This window comes from Nomascus leucogenys, chromosome 7b (assembly GCF_006542625.1).
Source record: "Nomascus leucogenys isolate Asia chromosome 7b, Asia_NLE_v1, whole genome shotgun sequence".
NCBI classification, from domain to species: domain Eukaryota; kingdom Metazoa; phylum Chordata; class Mammalia; order Primates; family Hylobatidae; genus Nomascus; species Nomascus leucogenys.
Window position 1 is genome coordinate 56,650,895 of NC_044387.1, and position 25,326 is coordinate 56,676,220.

Here is a 25,326-nt window from a genome sequence, read left to right on the forward strand (position 1 = left end):
ATCTCAGCTCACTGCAACCTCCATCTCTTGGGTTCAAGTGATTCTTCTGCCTCAGCCTCCCGAGTAGCTGGGATTGATTACAAGCATGCACCATCACACTTGGCTAATTTTTGTATTTTTAGTTAGAGATGGGGTTTCGCCATGTTGGCCAGGCTGGTCGCAGACTCCTGACCTCAGGTGATCCTCCCGCCTCAGCCTCCCAAAGTGCTAGGATTACAGGCGTGAGCCACTGCACATGGCCTGTTTTTGTTGTTGTTTTTGAGATTGCGTCTCGCTGTGTTGCCCAGTCTGGAGTGCAGTGGTGCCATCTTGGCTTACTGCAACCTCTGCCTCCCGGGCTCAAGCAATCCTCTTGCCTCAGCCTCCCGGGTAGCTGAGATTACAGGCATGCACCACCATGCCCAGCTAATTTTTATATTTTTAGTAGTAGAGACAGGGTTTTGCCATGTTGGCCAGGCTGGTCTTGAATTCCTGACCTCAGGTGACCCACCTGCCTCAGCCTCCCAAAGTGCTGGGATTACAGGCATGTAATCCTGTATGAGCCACTGCGTGCAGCCTCAGGCAGTTTTTTTTTTTTTTTTTTTTTTTTTCTGAGACGGAGTCTAGCTCTGTTGCCAGGCTGGAGTACAGTGGCGCAACCTTGGCTTACTGCAACCTCCGACTGCCTGGGTAAAAGTGATTCTCCTGCTTCAGCCTCCTGAGTAGCTGGGATTACAGGCACATGCCACCACACCCGGCTAATTTTTGTATTTTGAGTAGAGACGGGGTTTCACCACGTTGGCCAGGATGGTCTAGATCTCCTGACCTCGTAATCCACCCGCCTCAGCCTCCCAAAGTGCTGGGATTACAGGCGTGAGCCACCGCACCCGGCCCAGGCAGCTGTTTTTAAGGGTGTTCTGCATTGTTTTCCAACTTTTCTCTGTGAACCATCCAGTGCTCCAGTGCCCATCCCTGTACTGGCTGCTCAGTACTGTGTATGGCAGTTGCTCAGTGTTTCTGCTCAGAGTGGGGAATGGCTGGGTTTGTGCATTCATTTTATTTTATTTTATTTTAATTTATTTTTGAGATGGAGTCTTGCTCTGTCACCCAGGCTGGAGTGCAGTGGCACGATCTCGGCTCACTGCAAGCTCCGCCTCCCGGGTTCATGCCATTCTCCTGCTTCAGCCTCTCTGAGAAGCTGGGGCTACAGGCGCCCGCCACCACGCCCGACTAATTTTTTTGTATTTTTAGTAGAGACGGGGTTTCACCGTGGTCTTGATCTCCTGACCTCGTGATCCGCCCGCCTTGGCCTCCCAAAGTGCCGGGATTACAAGTGTGAGCCACCACGCCCGGCCTGTGCATTCGTTTTAAACAGGCCCTGCCAAACTGCCCTCCAAACTGCTGCCACCACCGTGGGTAAGGAGACTGTGGAGTTCCGCATCCAGTTACATCCTGATGTCCTGTCTTCCAGGCTATGCTACTTCAAGGGTGATCCTCTACAACCCAGCAAAGATGGAGTAAGGAAAAAGCACCACACATGCAGCATAAGTCTTGGTGAGAAGACAGCAACAGTAACAGTGACTAGAAGGGGAAGGAGGGCACTAGTATTGATGGCGCACCATGTACCAGGCCATCCCAGGCACGTCACCTTTACAGCACTCCTGCCAGCCATGTAGAATGAGATCTATCTCACTGATGAAGAAAAGAGAGCCTAGGCAGCTTGCCCCAGGTTGTGCAGCTAGTCAGAGGGTGAGGAGAAGGGAATCCAGGTCTAGCTCCCTCCAGAGAGGGTGCCTGAACCACCACAAGGCACAAGAACTGGCACCCCCAGCCAGGCTCTGACTTCTAGGTACTCAGGACTGCCTGGTGAAGGGTCAAGCCAATGTCTTCCCAAGCAACCCAGGAGGTGGTGGAGGTGGCACAGTGGGTGGCAGTGGCTTACCATGGGGTTAGAGTCGGAGATGAGGTCTTTAAGGGTGTCCAGGAAGCCCTGGTCCTCCACCAGCTGGGCGTTGATGTCGTGGAGCTTGGCCACACACACAGCTGCTGTCTTGCGCACATATGGATCCTCATCCTTCAGGCACTTCCGGAGTGGCTCGCACAGGTACTCTGTGATCTTGTCAACGCGGATGCAGCCCATGGTCCGCACTGCCAGGGCTCGGATGAGGGGGTTGGGGTCCTCACAGTCCTGGGGGGAACCAGCCATCGGCCAGGACAGGGGTGGGATGAGCCATCTGTGGCTTCATATTTTCCCTGGCCTGCAGCTCTGAGCCCTGCTAGGCTGAGCGACATCAGATGGCTCTGTGGATCTTCACCAACTACAGCCAACAGCAGCAAAAGTAAATGCTATATAACCGGCACCCATGCCAGCTCTGCACACCGTCTCCTCTGATCCTCACAGTAGAAATACAACACAGGTCCCATTTTATAGATGATGAAACTGAGGCTCTCAGAAAGGCTAGGAGCTCATCTGAAGCCACAGAGCAAAGCCGTGATTCAACCCCACATCCACCTAGCATCACAGCCCTCGGTCTTTCCACAGGGCCACAAAAGCCTCATTTTCCCATATCTGAGCACAGACAGGACTCAGGGGAGCTAAGGTTCTAAAGGTATACAAATTCACAGGTAATAAACACTAGGAGAAAATAAAATTAAAATATAGGTGCACAGAGCTGACCATTTAATCTGAAGTACAGAAAATGGAGAAAGCTGCAGTCTAGAAGGGGAATAGAGAAGCTCTCGGACACCTGCTGATTCCTGCCCTGGCAAAGCATGCAGGGCAGGGCCCAATCAGGGCAGTGAGGGGATCAACAGGCCTGGCAGGACCTCACACAGGACGAGTTAGGCAGGGTCCTTAGCATCTGATTTTCTGGAGAGCGGGAGCCCTCTGCTGGAGGAAGATGCCTGCAGGCTGGGCGGGCGCAGGCAGTCTGAAGGTCTGGACTCCATCCAGCGCCACGGGGCCCCACCCCAAAGAGACTGAGGGGAGACAGAGCCTTAAGCACCCAATGTCCCCATGCCCACCAAGCGTCTGCTCACCTTCACAAAGGTGTTGACGGCCATAATGGCCATGTCAGGCTGACTCTTGGCGTAATTCATCAAGTAGAGGTATACCAGCTTCTTCAGCTCCAGGTTGTCTGTCTGCATGCAGTTGACCACATCAGGGAAGAGGGCACTGGAAGGTCAAAATGATGTCAGCATGGGAAAGGCTGAACAAAGGAAGAGGAAGATTTTCAGGCTGCTACATAGTGGGTGAGAGGACAGTAGGTAGGAGAGAAAGGAGAGACACACTGGACTTCCTGGTAAAAGGGAGGGTTTCAGGTCTGCTGTTAACAATCAACAGCTATTGATAGAAAGGGAATCCCAAAGGGTAATTTTAAAAGCAGCAAAGTCCTTGGTTCTTTTCATATAGTTCAAACATGACTTCTGGAGCCCATCAAACCCATCACTACCTCTTGCTAGCTATATGACGTTGGAAAAATTCTTTTGTCACCTGCCCCCTCGCCCTGAGTCTCAATTTCCTAACTTGCAAGAAAGGTGCAACAGAAACTCACTTTACAGGGCCTTTATGGTAACTGAATGAGACAACATACTTAGGTATCTGGTCCTTGATATCTGGGAGATGCTGAGTAAATGAAAATGATCCTTTCTCCCTCTCTCATACTTAATGTGGCCCCTTATATTGGGCTGCTGGTTCTGGAGGGTCGCAGGGAAGCAGGATGGCTCACTCTGCTTTCACCACAAGCTCTGGCACCCAGTAAGAACCAGCACGGCATGCGTGGAGCACACACCATACACCAGGCTTGCTGCTAAGAGCTTTACATGCCTGATCTCATTTAACTGCCCTTAGAAATCAGGGGATGATCCCCATTTCACAGAATACTGAGGTTCATAAATGTCAAATAACCTGCCTGGAGGAGCCAGGTCTGAGAACAAGGTCGGTGCTCATGACCACTGGGTGGAACCCTTCTCAACGTGGTACCCGTGGTCCCAGAGTCACAGGCCTTCTTAAGATGTGAAATTTGGTTAGAGATCAATTTTCTATCTCTGAAACCATCATATCCCCTCTCAATTCTTATGTGTTTATAGGAAAGGTAGTGTCAACAAAGAGACTTAGGAGGTCAAAGTGAACTTCCTGAGCCCCAACAGGCAGGAGTCCTGCCAAAGCCAAAATGTATGTGTCACCTTGGAAGATGATGCACCAGGAAGAATGGGGAGGAGGGAGGAGGAAAAACTGCTGATGAGGCCGACTCACTCTTTGGGGCCCATCTTATCAGCAAAGCTCACTCTTTTGAGATGGAAGAACAAAGATGTTTCTCCTCTGTGAGGAGGTGACAGTGGTGTTCTGGGTGAAGGAGAGCAGCTTTGTCCTGGAAGGAATCTGACTTGGAAGGAGGCCCAGTTGTCCAGCAGGTACCTGCTCCCTTTCTGCTCTGGCTTCCACAGGGCTCTCTGCAGAGCTCCTTCCCGGAGCTGCTGGCAGGAGGTCCTTTGCTGGGGGGCGATCCATGGGGACATCTGGAGCAGTGGGAGCCTATCTTGGGACCTAGACGGGAGCTGCTCCACCTCAGCACCCGGGCTATGAGGCACAGGGCTGGGCACCACGAGGGCATGGGTGAAAGCAGCATAGATTTGGATTTCAGAAGAACTGGGCTTGAGTCCTAGTTCTGCCACAAACCACGTGACTCTTAGGCAGTCACTTTATGTTTTTCTTTCTTTGGCAGTAAAACTGTCATTATCTACAATATGGGAATTGTAAGGAACTACTGAGAAAACAAATCTCAAAATGTTGTGTGCAGACTCTCAAATACTGTGCAAATATTAAGCTGTTTTAAAACCAAGTCTCTGCCTTTGAGATTTTACAATCTGGTGAGCAGATAACCACAAGCAGACATAACAAGAGAACAGTTTCCATTTAGAGCTGGGTGATGGGAACAGACAGCAAACGCTTTGACTTTGAGGTAGTGAGCTGGGGTGATCAGGAAAGGAAACACAGGGAAGGCAGACCTTGAATGTTTTTTTTTTTTTGAGATGGAGTCTCGCTCTGTTGCCCAGGCTGGAGTGCAGTGGCGTGATCTCAGCTCACTGCAACCTCTGTCTCCCAGGTTCCAGCAATTCTCTGTCTCAGCCTCCCGAGTAGCTGGGATTACAGGTGCCCACCACCACGCTCGGCTAATTTTTGTATTTTTAGTAGAGACGGGGTTTCACCATGTTGGCCAGGCTGGTCTTGAACTCCTGACCCCGTGATCCACCCGCTTCGGCCTCTCAAAGTGCTAGGTTTATAGGTGTGAGCCACTGCATCTGGCCTTGAATGGGTTTTTAAAGATGGGAAGACAAGCTGGGTCACTGGGCGCTCCCACAGGGGAAGCATGAGCCAAGGTGCAGCAGCCACTCTACACACGACCTGCTTTAGCCATCAGGTGCGACAGAGGCTGCACACCGGTGACAAATTAGAGAAATCCAATCTGCACGTATGTTTTACTTGCACCACACAGTGTTTGTTTAAGATCAACTGGCCACTTAAGACAGGGAGATTTAAAATGAAAAATCCAGATTTCCCACTCTTTTTCTTTTTTTTTTTTTTTTTTTTGAGACTGAGTCTCGCTCTATCACCTGGGCTGGAGTGCAGTGGCACAATCTCAGCTGAGTGCACCCTCTGTCTCCCAGGTTCAAGCAATTCTCCTGCCTCAGCCTCCCGAGTAGCTGAGATTACAGGCGTGCGCCACCACGCTTGGCTAATTTTTGTATTTTTAGAGGAGATGGGATTTCACCATATTGGCCAGGCTGGTATCGAACTCCTGACCTCGTGATCCGCCCACCTGGGCCCCCCCAAGTGCTAGGATTACAGGCGTTTGCCACCGCGCCTGGCCCAGATTTCCCATTCTTTTTAAAAACGAGAAGACCTTGCCACACTGGGTCCTCTTCCCCAGCCAGTAGTGATCCTCTGGAGTTTCTGAGAGGGTTCATGCCCCACCCACTCCAGCGCCTGCTGCCTTTCCCGCCTACTCCAGTTAACTCACTCCTGACCTGTCAGTGTCTGGGCTTGTGATTCCTGTGTAAACAAAACCTTCTATTGGGAAGAAAGTTTTATGAAGGAAGCTATATGAGGGGAGACATGGGTCCCCAGACACCCTAAAGGAGAGACTGAAGTGGACCCAAGCTATAAACCCTCCCCTGTCAGCCAGCTTCCAGCTGCCACCAGGCCTACTCCTGCACACCTGACATCTTTGCCCACGGTCATCGATGCAATCACTTTCTTCACTGCCTCCTTCTTCTTCTCCTTCTTGTCACTGTTGAGCTCTGCCTTCAGCTCGAAGATCTCCCCTAAGAAAAGGAGGCAAACATGAGCGATCTCTCCCTATCCTGGCAGGGGACGATTCCCGGTATCTAACTTCCAAAAGAACTGGAGGGAGGCACGTAAGACATCCTATGCTGTTGGCTGAGGGCAGCTTCAGGCGCCTGGCCTCAGATGGGCCAGGCAACGGTGAGGGATGACTCTTAGGATAGGAATTAACAAGATGGAAACTTGTAGGCCAGTTGCAGTCGCTCATACCTGTAATCCCAGCACTTTAAGAGGCTGAGGATCGGCTGGCACGGTGGCTCATGCCTGTGGTCCTAGCACTTTGGGAGTCCGAGGCAGGAGGATCATGAGGTCAGGAAATCAAGACCATCCTGGCCAACATAGTGAAACCTCATCTCTATTAAAATACAAAAAATTAGCCGGGCGTGGTGGTGCGTGCCTGTAATCCCAGCTACTTAGGACGCTGAGGCAGGGGAATTGCTTGAATCCGGGAGGTGGAGGTTGCAGTGAGGCAAGATGGCGCCACTGCACTCCAGCATGGTGACAGGGCCAAGACTCCATCTCAAAAAAAAAAAAAAGAAAAGAGGCTGAAGACTACTTGAGCTCAGGAGTTCGAGATTAGCCTGGGTAACATAGTGAGACCTTGTTTCTACGAAAAAATTTTTTTTAATTAGCCGGGTGTGGTGGCACACGCCTGCCGTGCCAGCTACTCTGGAGGCTGAGGCTGGAGGATCGTTTGAGCCCAGAGGTCGAGGCTGCCGTGAGCCACGACACCACTACACTCCAGCCTGGGGGACACAAAGTGAGATCCTCTCTCCAAAAAAAAAAAAAAAAAAAAAAAAGAAAGAAACTTAGAGGCCACTCTGGATTGAAGCAACAGGAACCATGGAAGCTACAAAGGTTCCGAGGAAGACAAAAGCATCAAAAACATGATGGCAGGCTCTGCTCAGCCAGGGAGCTAAAAACCCAGTGGAAGGCAAAGCTGTCCTCAGCTACCCTCACTCAACAAAAGACCCTTAAAAGGCTCAGTGCAATAGAACCTGAGTACTTAAGGCTTGCCGGGTGAGGGCAGGATTTGTGGATTCCCACATGGAGGCCTTTCCTGTTTTCCTTGAAGCTCTAATTAAAACAGCTTGCTCAGGGTTTCACTTCCTGAGACACAAGTGGTTGGTTGCTCAGCTCTGAAAACAGGAATTCAGCTGCTCCATGACAGCTCAAGCATATAATCAATTGTTCTGAAGAACTTCATGACGTGAAATAAACAAATGAGGAAGTAGGGTTGTCTAGCCCTGCCATGGACAGATAGTCAGGACCCCGATAACAGGTTAGGAGGGCAGATGTCATTTCCTGACCCCTTCTCTTTTATTTATTTTTTTTTTTTTTGAGACGGAGTCTCGCTCTGTTGCCCAGGCTGGAGTGCAGTGACCCCATCTCAGCTCACTGCAACCTCTGCCTCCTGGGTTCCAGCAATTCTCCTGCCTCAGCATACCAGGTAGCTGGGACTACAGGCGCGCGCCACCACGCCTAGCTAATTTTTGTGTTTTTAGTAGAGAAGGGGTTTCACCATGTCGGCCAGGCTGGTCTTGAACTGATCTTGTGATCCTCCCGCCTTGATCTCCCAAAGCACTGGGATTACAGGCATGAGCCATGGCGCCCAGCCATTTTTTCCTTTGTTTTGAGACATAGTCTCACTCTGTCACCCAGGCTGGAGTGCAGTGATGCGATCTCGGCTCACCGCAACCTCCGCCTCCCGGGTTCAGGCAATTAATTCTCCTGCCTCAGCCTCCCAAATAGCTGGAACTACAGGCGGGCACCATCACACCCTACCAATTTTTGTATTTTTAGTAGAGACGGGGTTTCACCATGTTGGCCTGGCTGGTCTTGAACTCCTGACCTCAGGTGATCCACCTGCCTCGGCCTCCCAAAGTGTTGAGACTACAGGCGTGAGCCACCATGCCCGGCCCCTCTGAGCCCTTCTCTAAGCCTAGTCCCATACTAACTTGTTCCCACGCATTTTCTTATTTCATCCTCACAACTCTGCATTTCCCTCCATTTTGCAAATGGAGGCTGTGAGAGGCTCAGTAACATATATCCAATGCCAGTAGCGGGTAGGGCTGAAACTGAAAACCAGGTCTGCTAGCTCCAAAGCCCATGCTCTCAATCCCTATGCTTGGGCCTACCCAAGATACTCACTTTGCTTTCCTGAACCTGTTTCCTTGTCTCTTTGGCTGGAGCACTGAACCCAGGCATGTCTGTCCACACATCTCTCTTCCCAAAAGAAATCCACTAAAAAACCCCACCCCCAAAATACAAAAATTAGCTGGGCATGGTGGCACGTGCCTGTAGTACCAGCTACTTGGGAGAATGGCTTGAAACCAGGAGGCTGCAGTGAGCAGAGATCTTGCCACTGCACTCCAGCCTGGGTGACAGAGACTCTGTCTCAAAAAAAACAAACAAACAACAAAACCCACCCCTGGGACTCCAATACACTCAGCCCTACGTTCACCCTGTGGCTCACTAGGCTCCACAAGACTGATCCCTGCATACCTCTCCAATTGCCTTCTCTCTTTTTTCAATTAGTTGCCCAGGCTAGACTCGAACTCCTGGGCTCAAGCAAATAATCCTCCCACCCAAGCCACCACCTGGGGCACCACCGTGCCCGGCTCTAACCTCTTCTTTTATCACCCTCCTCGGTAGCTCAGGCCCACTACCTTCCTGTCCCCGAATGTGTCACAGGCACAGCACTCACTCCTTTCCCTTCCTATCCCCCATCGATCTGGCCAGCTCCACCCAGAGCTCTCCCACAATCCCCCCGGACCCACTACACTTCAGTGTGGTTACTACCCTACAGACTGTCTTCCCTGCTCAACCTTGAGCAACACCAGGTCAGAGGCTCTGTTTCTCTTCCACTGCACATAGTAGGTTGTCAATAAAAACCAGCTAGACCAATACATGAAATGCCTGATGAGCGGCAGACTTTGAGTCCTGGATCAGCTGATCTGACAACAGACTCTTTTCATCTGGTCAGCAGGCATGTGTCAGTATCACTTGGAAGGAAGGAGGGAGGAAGGAAGGGCTGGCCAGAAAGATGCTTACAGGGTTAAAGCACATTTGTCAGCCACGACAACATCCTCCATTTCCTTAAAAGCAGAAACAACCAAAATACACAATGATATAAGCCTAGCTTAGCAAATTTCAGTGTAGCTACTCAATAGACTTAATAGTGAGTCATTAGAATTGTTGGGAAATGTTTATGATATCAAAACGTCAAATGAAAAACAGGATTAAAACCATGAAAATACGTGCATGACCGGCCGCGGTGGCTCATGCCTATAATCCCAGCACTTTGGGAGGCTGAGAGGGGCGGATCACCTGAGGTCAGGAGTTTCAGACCAGCCTGACCAACATGGAGAAACCCCGTCTCTACCAAAAATACAAAATTAGCCGGGCATGGTGGTGTAATCCCAGCTATTTGGGAGGCTGAGGCAGGAGTATCACTTGAACCTGGGAAGCGGAGGTTGCAGTGAGCTGAGATCAGTGCCATTGCACTCCAGCCTGGGCAACAAGAGCGAAACTCCATCTCAAAAAAAACAAGAAAAAAAAATTAGCTGGGCATAGTGACGGGCACATGTAATCCCAGCAATTCTGGAAGCTGAGGCAGGAGAATAACTTCAACTCGGGAGGCGGAGGTTGCAATGAGCCAAGATTGCACCACTGCACTCCAGTCTGGGTGACAAGAGTGAAACTCTGTCTCAAAAAAAAGCAAAACACGTGCCCTTGGATAAGGACACACAGATACATGGACGGACACACACACACACACACACACACACACAACTGCTGTGGGGGTATTGATAGGATTGTGTGTTTTCTTTCCCCTGGAAAAAAACAAAATTATTTTAAGCCATGGGAAATAAAAGGGCACTTTTTTTCCCCACACTTGGAGCTAATGTTCTTCCCTTTCTGAGCTCTAAAAGGAGCCATCAGTTTCTTGTATCATCAACAGTTCAATTTTCTAGATCTACCACAAGCTCTAGGCCATTCCTGCTACATGTTTCCATGCCTTCGTTCCCACCCCTACTCCCTACCGCCACAGGAGGAAAACAGAAGGGACAGGCAGAGAAAGCGTAGGACAAGGCCCATTATTAAACAAGTAATACCTTTCTTGGTCGTGGTGAAATATTTTGAGTCAGTCATTTTGGTCCCTTATCTGTAGCCAGTCTTCTGCAAGACAGAGAAGAGAGGGTGACTTTCAGTTATGCTCCATCCCATCTTCAGTTATGGTGCAGAGGGAGGAGGAGAAGGATCCACAACACATGTGGTATAGGAAAACAGCTGCTTATCTATTTCCTGGAGAAATGAACTTTAGATCATGGCAGATTAGATTTTGAAAAGTAATTCTGAGGAATCTATCAACTTTTTTTTTTTTTTCTTCAGAGATGGGATCTCACCATGTTGCCCAGGCTGGTCTCAAACTCCTGGGCTCAGCCAATCCTCCTGCCTTGGCCTCCCAAAGTGCTGGGATTACAGGCGTGAGACACCACACCTGGTCCCATCAAATTTTTGAATGTGCCTCTTCTAGAAATCTTTCCCACAAAAATATCTGCACAAGGATGGACGGGCTTACAGCAGCCCCTTTGTGGGACCCACTTTGCTCAGCATTGTCCTAAACGCTTTGCACACATTAACTCATTAGAAGCCTCATCACAGCATCATCGAGGCACTATATTACCCTGTACAGTCAAATGAGATTAGAAAATACCAAGCTTAAAAGGCTAGGGAGACTTCTTCTCCCCACAACTTTTCTAAGCTGCTAAAATAGTAACATGCATGACTCATAGCTGGAAAGGGCTAGAATCTGTACTCTACAGCAGTTCCCAAATCTACCTGGCCAGTTTTCTTTTTTTTTTTTTTTTGTTTTGAGACGGAGTCTCGCTCTGTCCCCCAGGCTGGAGTGCAGTGGCGGGATCTCCGCTCACTGCAAGCTTCGCCCCCTGGGTTCACGCCATTCTCCTGCCTCAGCCTCCCAAGTAGCTGGGACTACAGGTGCCCGCCACAACGCCCTGCTAATTTTTTGTATATTTAGTAGAGACGGGGTTTCGCCCTGTTAGCCAGGATGGTCTCCATCTCCTGACCTCGTGATCCACCCGCCTCGGCCTCCCAAAGTGCTAGGATTACAGGCTTGAGCCACTGTGCCCGGCCCTGGCCAGTTTTCTTAAAGGCTCTCTCAGGACATCTCCTAGAGCAAAGCTCACAGCGTGAAGTATTATTGTAAGACAATAGGGGCCGGGCACCACAGCTCATGCCTGTAATCCCAGCACTTTGGGAGGCTGAGGTGGGTGGATCACCTGAGGTCAGGAGTTTGAAACCAGCCTGGCCAACATGGTAAAAACCATCTCTACTAAAAATACAAAAAATTAGCCAGGCGTGGTGGGGCATGCCTGTAATCTCAGTTACTTGGGAGGGTGAGGCGGGAGAATCACTGGAACCCGAGAGACTGAGGCTGCAGTAAGCTGAGACCGCACCACTGCACTGCAGCCTGGGAGACAGAGTCTTGCTCTGTCTCAGAACAACAAAAAAAAAGACAATAGGACAAAGAAAGTACCGAAGCTCCGCTATTCTTTTAACAAAAATTCACTTAACAAAAATTTACTGAGCATCTACTATGTACCTCAGTAGTTCTTCTGGGCAACAGATGAAAGAAAAGAAGTTACACAGGAACCAAGATACCCTAGATACATTTATTAAGAATCTATCATTTACCGAGCCCCTATTAAAGGCAGGGGCTTCGCCCACATTATCTCCCTTAATCTTGTCAATAATGTAACTGCTTTGAATCACATTTTACAGATGATGAAACGGACTCAGGGATGTTACATAACTTGCCCAAGGTCAAATGGCCTGTAAGTGGCTGAGCTGGGAGACCATCTCAGGTCTACCTGAGCTTAGTTCCTATGCTCTATCAATGATGGAATTCTGCTTCCCCCTTCTGACAAAGAGGACAGTTCCCTGATAGTGGCTAAGGATTCAGTCAAAATAAAAAAAATTGAGGCCGGACGCAGTGGTGCACACCTGTAGTCCCATCTACTTGGGAGGCTGAGCGGCACAAGAAGCACTTGAACCCAGGAGGCAGAAGTTGCAGTGAGCTGAGACTGTGCCACAGCACTCCAGCGTGGTGACAGAGCAAGACTCTGTCTCCCCGCCCCACCCCCACAAAAAAAAAAAAAAAACCACATTGAGACTTTCAAGTACAGCCTTCCAATCCTACCTGTAGTTTTACGTGGTACAGAAAACCACACAACTCCAAGAAATAGACATTTGAATGGAGAAAACCCACTTCACTTTGTCTCTTTTGTTGCATCTATGGAAGGGACTCAAACAAATATCTCCTCTCAAGTCGTTACTATACGGGGGCGAGATGAAAGTTACTAGTGCAACGGATGTGAGGGATCAGGAGTCATTTCACAGTCTCTGGAAACCGAGCCAACACAGCACCTCCTCTCCAGCCCAATTGGATTTTTCCAAATTAAGCTTGTATTTATGGCAGGATGGCACTGAGCAAGCCTCCCAACCGAGAGACACCCATAGATTTTGTTTCAGTAATCGATGGGAAACAAATACCATACTGTCTTGGGGTCACCTTAAATCCTTTGTGGATCCTGTAGGAATAAAGGAATAAAGGCTTCACTGACAAAACAGTATAAAAAAGGCACAATTCTACTTCCCTTTTGCTTTGCAAAGTTGAAAAGGAAGGATGGCACTTTTCTATGGGAGCTGCGGGAAGGAGCAGAAGAGCCCACTGCGTCTGATGTTGCAAGTCCTACAGTGGGGACTCTAACTTGCTGGTCCTCCCAGCATGAGTCAGGGCTGTAGACAGATCCACAAAGGAAGGCCCCGCATGCGCCAGGCTCACAGCTCCCGTTCGCCCTCCTCTTTCATGCCTGGCCCAGGCCCGGCACATAGCAAGTATTCAATTGATAGTTGTTGAAAGAAATGAAAAGGGGCCACTGAAAATCCCAGGGAGCCTCAGCCTGCTCTCTGGCAGCCCTGTTACATAACTAGTTAGCATTTGTTTCCAACAGGAATTTACTGACATTAAAAATGATTTTTTTTTTCACACACATAAAGCCATTTTCTCAAAGAAACCCCACCAACCTAGGGGTTCTTTGGGGAACTCTGAAAATGAGCAGGTAAATCAGATAATGGGATTTCTGTCTTACAATAAAGATCTGCATGGTTCCAGAAGTCACAGACTTGAGAGCGTAACTGCCAAAAGTATTCAAAATAATAAGAGAATATCATTTCTCAAGGTTGAGTGTAAGAGGGATAACTGAAGGCAAAAGGGGCTAAAACTCACAAGCCACAAAGAAACACAGGAAGAACACAGAAACCATTCCAACATTAAATCTAGAAAGAAACAAAAGTGGCCGGGCATGGTGGCTCATGCCTGTAATCCTAGCACTTTGGGAGGCTGATGTGGGCAGATTGCCTGAGCTCAGGAGTTTGAGACCAGCCTGGGCAACATGGTGAAACCCCGTCTCTACTAAAATAGAAAAAATTAGTTGGGCGTGGTGGCATGTGCCTGTAGTCTCAGCTACCCGGAAGGCTGAGGCAGGAGAATTGCTTGAACTCAGGAGGTGGAGACTGCAGTGAGCTGAGATCATGCCACTGCACTCCAGCCCGGGCGACAGAGTGACACTCAGTCTCAAAAAAAAAAAAAAAAAGAAAGAAAAGTGAATAAAAGAAACAAAATACCTTAGATAACTAACCTGAGAGCTGCTGGGAATTTCTTGCCTCTCCAGAAGAAAAAGCTGTCAGAGCCTTTCCCCTCCCCTGCAGGCCCAACACAACGTCGGAGGGCCCTAAATTCCCAGGACACAACCTGCTGATGACAGATCAGTGCTGTATGCAACTGACCAAGAGAAATGGGTGAGAAAGCCTCTCTTTCTCGGGATTTAAAAAGAAGTGACAGACCTGCAGGGTAGCTGGTCAAAGCCCAGCTGCAGATACCCCAACAGCGCTGAGCTTTCCGTGACAGTCTTCCTTTTATAGGTGCTAAGCAACTACTCACAAACTTAACTGCCACTCAGTGCACTGGTGCTGGCTGCAGCTTTTTTTCTGCAGTATCTGTTTCACATATCCCTCTGCAGAGGGCCCAATGGGACTGATGATGTAGAAATGTATCCCTCTGAAGTTGTTTCATATGCAGGAAATTAAAGTAGAGAAGGGAGGGGATACGGAGAAAAGTGAAACGCTTTGGAAAGCCACCCCAAAACACAGATAACAAAACAAAACAAAACATCTCACTTCACCATGAATGATTCCCTACCTACAGCTTAGTGATGTACTGAGGGCAGCTATCTCCTCGTGTCCTTTCTCCATTGTGAACACCTAATGCTGGTACCTGGTCTTGCAGTTGCCTCTTGGATATCAGTGCAAGAGAGATTTCTCATTCTCTCTGCAGGAATGGAAAAAACCCTACAGTTCAGTGCTAATGGGGCTCAGACTCATAGATGCCATGAGAAAAGACTGGTGCTTTTCCTGGCACCTGCTCGGCTGTTATCATGCACTGTATCCCTACCCCATAGAAGCCAAAGGGGCTGAGACCTTGTTCTCTGATGAATCTGATCGGGTACACGAACCATATTTGAAAGCAGGCAGCGGCTGGGCGCGGTGGCTCATGCCTGTAATCCCAGCACTTTGGGAGGCCGTGGTGGGCGGATCACGAGGTCAGGAGATCGAGACCATCCTGGCTAACATGGTGAAACCCCGTCTCTACGAAAAATAAAAAAAATTAGCCGGGCGTGGTGGCACGTGCCTGTAGTCCAAGCTACTCGGGAGGCTGAGGCAGGAGAAGCGTGAACCCGGAGGTGGAGCTTGCAGTGAGCAGAGATTGCGCCACTGCACTCCAGCCTGGGCGACAGAGTGAGACTCCGTCTCAAAAAAAAAAAAAAAAAAAAAAAAAAAAAAAAAAAAAAGAAAGCAGGCAGCAAATTTAGGCAAGAAAAAGCTTAGGGTTTGGATTCCATCTTTGAAAGTGTCAGGGCACATTTTTTAAAGTAGTAATTACAGAGAATTTTTGATTCAGAAACTGCTCTGGCCAGTATAATGAGTCACTTTTGCTAAGGAGACAGCATTCTGGGCTGGGTTCTCCCTCAATTTCAGCATTTACAGGCCTAGGAATGCCTCAAGGGGATGGGCATGGTCAAAATTAAAAGAGGGGCATACCTGGAACAATTGGTTTCACCCTTGAGGAGCCAGTGTGGCTGTCCCCTCTTAATATTTCTCACACCCACATTGGAAAGATTATGACTTTGATGTCACATCCCAGAACCAGTTCTGGTTAACTTCATTTTTTAGAATTAAAGAAAGGGAACTGAGCCTGGGCATGGTGGCTCACGCCTGTAATCCAAGCAGTTTGGGAGGTCCAGGTGGGCAGATCACCTGAGGTCAGGAGTTCGAGACCAGCCTAGCCAACATGGTGAAACCCCGTCTCTACTAAAAATACAAAAAATTAGCTGGGCATGCTGGCGGGCACCTGTAATCCCAGCTACTCAGGAGGCTGAGGCAGGAGAATCACTTGAACCCGGGAGGCAGAGGTTGCAGTGAGGTGAGATCGCAGCATTGCACTCCAGCCTGGGCAACAAGAACGAAACTCCATCTCAAAAAAAAAAAAAAAAAGAAAAGAAAAGGAACTGAGCAATAAAGCCTAAAATATAGTAGTTTTCTCTCTTATGTTTTCTAGATGTATAAGTAAGCCCTTGGTGAGACTTTTGGAAACAGTGTCCAGGGACAAAGATGTAACATGATCTAAGAGAGGGAAAATGAGGTCCTAGGTCCTAAGGAAAAAAAGGGAAGAAGAAAAAACATTTCCATCTAAAGACTTTGGTTTTTAGCTGCTGAAGTTAGGGTTAGGCTTAAAGGAAAAAGAGTTCTCAATATTTTTCAAATTTTGTCTTCATATATCTAAATATAATTTTAGGAACAAGAAATATAGACTATCTGTGTTTTAAGCTAATAAAATGAATTTAAATCTATTTTTAAAACATAAGAAAATCACCTCCTTTGAGAACGAAAAAAATAAAAACATAAGAAAATGGGTACTGAGTATAGTATTTCAATTTTTCTCCAAGGTCTCAAAATTGGTGACAACCTTTAAAAGGAAAGTATGCTGAACTGAGTCTACTTCATCTCCATAATTCAATTTCCCTCTTTAAAATGGGGAGATCAAGCCGGGTGTTGTGGGTCACACCTGTGAATCTCAGCACCTTGGGAGGCCAAGGCAGACAGACTGCTTGAGGCCAGGAGTTCGAGACTGGCTTGGGCAACATGGTGAAATCCCGTCTCTACCAAATTAGCATGGTGGTGCACACCTGTAGTCCCAGCTACTCAGGAGGCGGAGGTGGGAGGACTGCTTGAGCCTGGGAGGCGGGAGGTTGCAGTGAGCCAAGATCACACTACTGCACTCCAGCCTGGGTGACAGAGTGAGACTGTGTCTCAAAAAGAGAAAAAAAGAGGGTGGGCAGGGACTGCTGTACCTGCTACTCTGTGTATTTCACATATTTCTTCTGACAAGGGCTAATGTGAGAATGAAAGCATGTTGACAAGAAAAAATGTAAACATCATAAATATCACAAGATTTCATGTGTACAAAGCTCTAAGAGGCAAACCTAAGCTATGGTGATATCAGTCAGGTCAGTGGATGCTTCTGGGTGGGAAGGACTGAAAGTGGGCATGAAGGGCCCCTGCAGTAAGCGAAATGATCTGCATCCTGATTCAGATACTGGACACACTGTACACGTATAAGAGCCAAGCATGTCACTTGGTGTAAATTAAACAGACATTTTCAAAAATGTGCTGGGCGCGGCGGCCTGTAATCCCAGCACTTTCGGAGGCCAAGGTGGGTGGATCACCTGCGGCCAGGAGTTCGAGACCAGCCTAGCTAACATGGTGAAACCCGTCTCTACTAAAAATACAAAAATTAGCTGGGCCTGGTGGTGGGCGCCTGTAATCCCAGCTACACAGGAGGCTGAGGCACAAGAATCACTTGAAACTAGGAGGCAGAAGTTGCAGCAAGCTGAGATGGCACCACTGCACTCCAGCCTGGGCGACAGAGCAAGACTCGGTCTCAAAAAAAAAAAAAAAAGGCAGGGCACAGTGGCTCACACCTGTAATCCCAGCAGCACTTTGGGAGGCCGAGGAGGGCGGATCACCTGAGGTCAGGAGTTCAAGACCAGCCTGGCCAACATGGCAAAACCCCATCTCTACTAAAAATACAAAAATTAGCCGGGCATGGTGGTGCTGCATGCCTGTAATCACAGCTACTTGGGAGGCTGAGGTGGGAGAATCGCTTGAACCCCGGAGGCAGAGGTTGCAGTAAGCCGAGATCGGCGCCACTGCACTCCAGCCTGGGCAACAGAGCAAGACTCCGTCTAAAAAAAAATTTTGTTTTTAAAAAAAATAACAAAATAAAACTCAAATCTGGAGAAGAAAGGAAGAATGAAACATTGCATCCAGAGGAAATAAAGTCTTTGGAGTGTGACATCAAATCTGGAAATCTTAACCATGAATTCAATTCCATATGAGTTTTCCTGCATGGCCAAAAACATAATAAAAAGCCAAAAGCCGTATGATAAACATACTCACAAGCATTTGCATCACATTGCAGACAAGGCCTATTTTCCTATATAAAAAGTGACTACAAATAGGAGAATGGTAGAGGATGTGGACAGTTCACAGAAAGTGAATTAATATAATGGTTCAAGCTTATTTCTAAGAGACACAGAAACTGAAACTATGGTGAAATATCACCTGTCAGCTGCTGAACTGATAAAGAGCCAAGAGTCTAATAACACCCCATGTTGGAGCTGACATAGGTAAACAGGCGTCCTCATTTGAGGCTAGTGACAGTCTGAAACGCTACAACCTCTGAAGCAAATTGGTAACAGCCATTAAAATTGCAAAGGTCCTTACCCGTTGACCCAGTAATTCTGCTTCTAGGACTTTACATGTGGAAAACTACGTAGATACAAAATTATTCATGCAACATCCTTTCTAATAGCAAAATATTATAAATGTCCATCCACAGGATTGTTTTAAAAAATGACAGCACAGTAGAGCTGGGCACATCTGTGGCTCCAGCTACTCAGGAGGCTGAGTGGCGAGGATAGTTCGAGCCCAGGAGTTTGAGGCCAGCCTGGGCAACACAGTAAGACCCCAATTCTATAAATAAATAAAATGATAGCACAGCATATGGACATATGGAATACTATGCATCCATGCAAAAGAATGAGGCAGTTCTGGCCGGGCGCGGTGGCTCATGCCTGTGATCCCAACACTTTGGGAGGCCGAGGCAGGTGGATCATGAGGTCAGGAGTTCGAGACCAGCCTGGCCACCATAGTGAAACCCCATCTCTACTAAAAATACAAAAAAATTAGCCGGGTGTGGTGGCACACGCCTGTAGTCCCAGTTACTCGGGAGGCTGAGGCAGGAGAATTGCTTGAACCTGGGAGGCAGAGGTTGTAGTGAGCTGAGACTGTGCCATTGCACTCCAGCCTGGGTGACAGAGTGAGACTCCATCACAAAAAAAAAAAAAAAAAAAGGCATCTCAGATTTCCCCAAAGACTTCCTCCCCTAATTTGGGATCTGTCCTGTTGAATGCTGTCAACCCAGTGACTGCCACGATGCCTGGCACATTCTAGGAGCTCACCAAATGTTTGCTGGCAAAATGAATGAAAAGACAGTTTCCCAGAGAAGCTACAAAACCAAGGGCCCAAAACAGATTAAGATGAGAGAGCAGTGACAAGTGCCAGACAGTGATAACTGGGCAGACCAGACTAGGAACATAAGGCTTTGCAGTTAACATGGCAAGGCTGATGCAATGTCAAGATGGCTGCCGGGAAATCTGGCCCTACTACCAACAGCTGTGTGACCCTGGGCAACTCCCCCCATCTCTGGGCCTGCCTTTCTCCAAATGTCAAACAAAAGAATATGATTAATCAATGGCTCAAGTCCCTCTCTACTCTTAAACCATTTCAAACAGATAAAAGTGGAACTGTTTCTGGCAGAAAGAAGGGTGGGAGGCCTAGAGCCTGGCTCATTTCACTATGCCTACCTCTCCCCGTCCTCACCAGGGCCCTTCAGACATCCCGTGGTTCTATGGAGCAAAGCTTGAAAACCAGTCTACTGAATGACAAGTCTCTCCCACATCTCACATTCTATGATTCTCTGCTGGATGAGGGGCTCATTTCCCTACCAACGAGTGTTCTTCTCAGGTGTCAAACACAAGGAAGTAGAGTATGATCATTCTAAGAGCATGACATAAGATGTTTCCAAAGGGAAAAAAGGAGAACAAATTCAGAATGCAGCCAAGGCCAGCAAACCCCATTAGGTCTTCAGTAGGAAGGAAAACAGTAAGAAGCCAAACAACAGAGTGTTTTAATTTCTCCAAATGGCCAGCCAATATCAGGGGAAGGCCTTTTCTAGCCTCTGGGCAGTGATTCATGTCAGAGCAGTCCATGCTCTTCAATCAGATGGGAAGTGTGAAGTTGGTGGTGGCAGCACAAGGCACTGCACACTCTTGGCACTCAGTGAATTAATGAAGGAGACCATCAGTGTGGTGAGATGAGCCAGAGAAAAAGCTTTAGGAAAGGAAAAGGGGAAAGAGACGTTTCACAAGGTCAGATACAGTTGCATCTCCTATCTCTGAACTCAGGGACATTCAGGCAGGGAAAACTGATCTCTGAAGGTCTATGTTGGTGGCTTCCAACTTTGGTACTGGAACTGCCACTGTTAAACACTTCCCTAACGAATGAATAGCTGTCAGAAACCTGCTCCATAGAACCTGTTAGCTCATGGACAGTCAAGAGGAAGTTAGGGAAGAGTGAAAAAAAGGGGCTGGGGTGATGCCACTGTTTCTTCTTCATTTGGAGCAGAAAGGCCAAACTTTGTTCATTCCATGTGTTTTGCTGCTTTGGTTCTGCTTCAAGGGCAGAAGTTAATTCATTTGACAAGTATTCCTCTACTCTGTGCCATGCCCTGGACTGCGTACCTGCTCCCACAAAGCTTAGAGTTCGTTAGAGATGATGATGCTATTCACCACTCCTCATTTGTCTGACAATCTCCTTTTAAAAAGGAAAAGGGGCTGGGCACACTGGCTTATGTCCATAATCCAACACTTTGGGAGAGCCGAGGTGGGAGGATCACTTGAGGTCAGGAGATTGAGACCAGCCTGGCCAACATGGTGAAACCCTGTCTCTACTGAAAATACAAAAATCAGCTGGGTGTAGTGGCAGGTGCCTGTAATCCCAGCTACTCGGGAGGCTGAGGTGGAAGAATCGCTTGAACCTGGGAGGCGGGGGTTGCAGTGAGCCGAGATCATGCCACTGCACTCCAGCCTGGGTGACAGAGTGAGACCCTGACTCAAAAAAAAAAAAAAAAGGAAAAAGGTCCTTATAGGTAAATACTTAAGTTCACTTTACAGACGGGGAAACAGGTAAGGCCAGCTGGAAGACTAAAAGGTGAGTCAGCAGTAGAAAAACCAGATTTCAGACTTTCTCTCTGAGAAAACCTGGTTACCGAACTCAGACAGGCTCTTTCAAGTCAGTTCAATAACTATGAGAAAATAATCTGTGTTCTTTAGGCTCAGCATGAAATGTGGAACAAAGGTGGCAGTGGTAGTAGTAATGGTAAATGGATGTGCAAGATGTGACAGACACTATGTAAAGAGCTTTAAAGTTAGTCCTCATGGCAGGGCGTGGTGGTTCACGTCTGTAATCCCAGCACTTCGGGAGGCCGAGGCTGGCAGATCATGAGGTCAGGAGTTTGAGACCAGCCTGGTCAACGTAGTGAAACCCGTCTCTACTAAAAATACAAAAAAATTAGCCAGGCATGGTGGCGGGCGCCTGTAATCACAGCTACTCTGGAGGCTGAGGCAAGGAGAATCACTTGAACCTGGGAGGCGGAGGTTGCAGTGAGCCAAGATGGTGCCACTGCACTCCAGCCTGGGTGACAGTACGAGACTCCGTCTCAAAAAAAAAAAAAAAAAAAAGTTAGTCTTCACGATAATCCATGAAGGTTTTAATATTATCACAAGTTTATAGGTGAGGAAATTGAAGTACCAGGGAGGTCAAGGCATTTGTTTGGAGTTACACAGCTAGAAAATGGCAGTGCCAGCACTCTCCACCGCTGCCCCCTAATAAGGTCACACATGTCCTCCTCTGTCCAGCAAGGCAACTAACTGCTCCTCTCTGAATGAAGCCCTGGCAGAAACATACATGCTCTAGGCTAAAGAGTATGTGAAATGGGTTGCCACACATCCCTGCAGAGTCCCTCAGATGTTGAATTACAGGTTATTTTAGGGCCAGCCCATCCAGTTTGGACAACAGGGAACGTCAAGTTTGGCCATGTGCCTAGTGAAAGCCTGTCTGGATGCGCTTGCGAAGTAACAGGCCTCCCGGGATTTGGATGAAAACTGATTAGTCAAAATCAATCTCCTGGCTGGGCACGGTGACCCACACCTGTAATCCCAGCACTTTGTGAGGCCGAGGCAGGCAGATCTCTTGAGCGCAGGAGTTCGAGACCAGCCCGGGCAACATGGCGAAACCCCATCTCTACAAAAATACAACAATTAGCCAGGTGTGGTGGCACACATCTGTAGTACCAGCTACTCAGGAGCCTGAGGTGGGAAGATTGCTTGAGCCTGGGAGGTTGAGGCTGCAGTGAGCTGTGAATGTGACACTGTACTCCAGCCTGGGCAACAGAGAGAGATCTTGTCTCAAAAAAAAAAAGAAAAAAGTTAGGCTGGGTGCGGTGGCTCATGCCTGTAATCCCAGCACTTTGGGAAGCCGAGGCGGGCGGATCATGAGGTCAGGAGATCGAGACCAACCTGGCTAACACGATGAAACCCCATCTCTGCTAAAAACACAAAAAATTAGCCAGGCATGGTGGTGGGTGCCTGTAGTCCCAGCTACTCGGGGAGGCTGAGGCAGGAGAATGGCGTGAACCCGGGAGACGGAGCTTGCAGTGAGCCGAGATCGCGCCACTGCACTCCAGCCTGGGCAACAGAGCAAGACTCCGTCTCAAAAAAAAAAAAAAAGTCAATTTCCTGAGGCCCACTAGCAATTAAAGACTTCAGAATGAAAAGGAACTAAAGGCAGACAAATGTCACATGCAAACATTCTTATATTGGCTTTGAGTCTTTAGAACTCCATTCAAGAATCAGGTACCACTTCTGAACTGATCTATAAGCAGTAGTGTGTGGAAAGATCTGCTGTGAAGAAAAAAAAGTGGTGGGTGCGGTGGCTCATGCCTGTAATCCTAGCACTTTAGGAGACCGAGGCGGGCAGATCACTTGAGGTCAAGAGTTCGAGACCAGCTTGGCCAACATGGCGAAACCCATCTCTACTAACAATACAAAAATTAGCTGGACATGGTGGCTAGCACCTATAGTCCCAACTATTCAGGAGTCTCAGGCAGGAGAATCGCTTGAACCTGAAATCGCACCACTGCACTCCGGCCTGGGTGACACAGCAAGACTCCATCTTAAAAAAAGAAAAAGAAAAGTTCCTCTGGACTTGAAAATAAAGTAAGTAAGGCTTCTTCTGAACAATACTTAAATTAATCGAGATGAGGAGAAAGAGGCCAGGGACTACAGAACAAGGCTTTGTGTGATCTCGGTTTTCCCGTCTATGTAATGGGAACACTTTCTGAAGATCTGTCAAATTAACAGTGTAGCGCACCATCCGCTCCATGCCTGGAACTGTGCCCCACACGGAAGCATGCACACAGTAAACAAAGGACAGTCTTTTCTCACTGAGCTCTTACAGATTTAGAGGCCAGGTAAAGGACTGCAGGGGAACAGCAGAGTGATCATGCCTCCAGAGGAGTAGGGTTCTGAGACAGGTGGAGCAGCAAGGGAAGTTCTGTTAGATGAAGAGGGGCTTGGCTGACATGGAAAGACAGGTCAGATTTAGAGAGGCAAGAGTGGAGGTGGCACAGAGACGCACCACGAAATTGCCAATGTGACAATGGAGGGAACTGACAACAATTAAATCAACACTAGCTGGGGAACAGCTTCTTGCTAAGTGATTTACAACCCTTCTCATTTAATTCTCAGGGTAATTCACTTAAAAAACAAGGAATTAGAGACACTGAGAGATGAGTGATTTACCTAAGGCCAAAACAAGAAGTCTGTGAGCCCCCCTGCCTGGCTGCAGGAAAGGACTTGGAAGGGAAAGGAGCAGACAAGGCTAGGGAAGGAAGAATGAGATTCAGAAATGGCCCTGGATGCCAGGTGTGTTGGGTCCTGCCAGCAGAAGACACAATGGTCATGTCAAATGACAAGTCTCATGCTGATAAGCATTTGACACTACTGATCACTCCCTCCTCCCCGAAAACCTGTCTTCCCTCAAATGCTAGGATGCCATGCTCTCTGCCTGCCCTCCTACGCCACTGTCTGCGCCTTCTCAGTCTCCTTTGCTTGTTCCTCTCCTTCTCCTTCAACACTGTGTGCCCCAGGGCTCAGGCCTGGTACCTCTTCTCCTCCCCATCTATGCTATTTTGCCTCTTTGGTGGATCATCTGGTATCACAGCTTTACATACCATCCACATAGCCCAACCTCTCCCCAGAACCCCCGGCACACATGTCCAAACTGTGTAACTGACATCTCCACATTACTGTGGAGATGGCTAGCAGGCAGCTCAAACAATGTGATAAAAACTGACCTCCTGCTTCCTTCCTTTCCCCAACTGGCTCACCCTGCAGTCTACATCATCTAGTTCCTGCCAGCACCATCTTTAAGAGGGCCTCAGGCTAAAAACCTGAGTCACCCTTAACAACATACTCTCCTTTATCGGCAAATCCTATTGGATTCCAACCTTCAAAATGAATCTAGAATCCATGAGCAGCTTCTCACTAGCTCCATCACTACCCCCCAGCTCCAAGCCAGCATCACCTTCCATTGAGAGTGCTAACAAAGCTGCTCCCACACTGCTTTGCTGACACCCCATCTCAGCAACAGCCAGGATGATCCTCTTACAGTCTAAGTCAGACAGTAGCACCCCTCTGCTCAACGTCTTCCAACGGTTCTCTGTCTTACTCATAGTAAAAGCCAAAGTCCCTACCATGGCCTCATAGCCCACAGGCCCTGTAAGAGATGCATGCCCCTTCTCTCTCACGCGTGCACCCTTTGAACTCTTCTCCCCATCATTCCCTCAGCTCCAGCCGCACAGGCCTGTTTACTGATCCTTGAACACAACACGCATCCGCTCCAGGGCCTTTGCCTGTGCTATTCACTTTGCCAGGAAAGCTCTTTCTCCAGACAGCCTCATGGCTCAGTCCCTCACCTCTTTAGGTCTTGGCTCAAATGTCATCTTCTCATTGAGGCCTTCTTTGACCATTTTATTTAAAATTGTATACCCCTCCCCCATAATCCCCACCACTTCCTAACCCTCTTTGCCCTTTTTCCTTCGAAGTACTTATTACCTATTACCTACACACTGTAAAATATACTTACGTTGTCTATTTTTTCTCCCCCTATAAATTCCGTAATATAAATGGGGGTAAGGATTTTGTCCACTGTGTTCACTATCGTATTCCTGACTCTTAGGCCGGTACCTGGCAAACAGGTGTTCAATAAATACCTGAATGACCAGTGCTCAACTCTCTTCTTGGGCAAATTTCATGTTTTGTAAACCAACCTCTGCTAGAGCAGCTTCTCCATGTTCCATTCACTGGGTTATCCAGGATCAGAGATACATCTGCTCTGATTGTCAAGCTATTCTAACTATACTGAAATTGAACATGCCAGACCCCTAGCACGTTTACAGCCAATAAATGGAAGCTAAGTGGGTAAATTATGAAAGAGAGAAGAAAGGGCAAGGGTAGAAGATCAGGTGGCAACATCTCCAGTGGGAGAAATGTTCAGTGAGGCCAAGTCACTCTCACCTGCTCCCATAGGTATCAGCTCAGAGTGACAGAGCTGCAGAAGGTGGGGGGCTCTGGCACAGGATAGAAGCACCAGGTCCTTGCCTCCAGGCCCACATG

At 48.2% G+C, this 25,326-nt stretch overlaps 1 protein-coding gene across 7 annotated transcripts in view; it reads right to left on the minus strand.

The window, feature by feature from the left end:
* AP1B1 (adaptor related protein complex 1 subunit beta 1) overlaps positions 1 to 25,326 on the minus strand; it is a 61,100-nt gene that overhangs the window by 29,015 nt on the left and 6,759 nt on the right. For all 7 annotated transcript variants that reach the window (XM_030816052.1, XM_003258046.4, XM_003258048.4 and 4 more), the window contains 4 exons: positions 10,441 to 10,504; positions 6,198 to 6,303; positions 3,019 to 3,154; positions 1,922 to 2,167 (listed from right to left, as the gene is read on the minus strand). In XM_030816052.1, coding sequence (XP_030671912.1) covers positions 1,922 to 2,167; positions 3,019 to 3,154; positions 6,198 to 6,303; positions 10,441 to 10,477 — 525 coding nt within the window. In that variant the 5' untranslated portion in view covers positions 10,478 to 10,504. The remainder of the gene's footprint in view (positions 1 to 1,921; positions 2,168 to 3,018; positions 3,155 to 6,197; positions 6,304 to 10,440; positions 10,505 to 25,326) is intronic.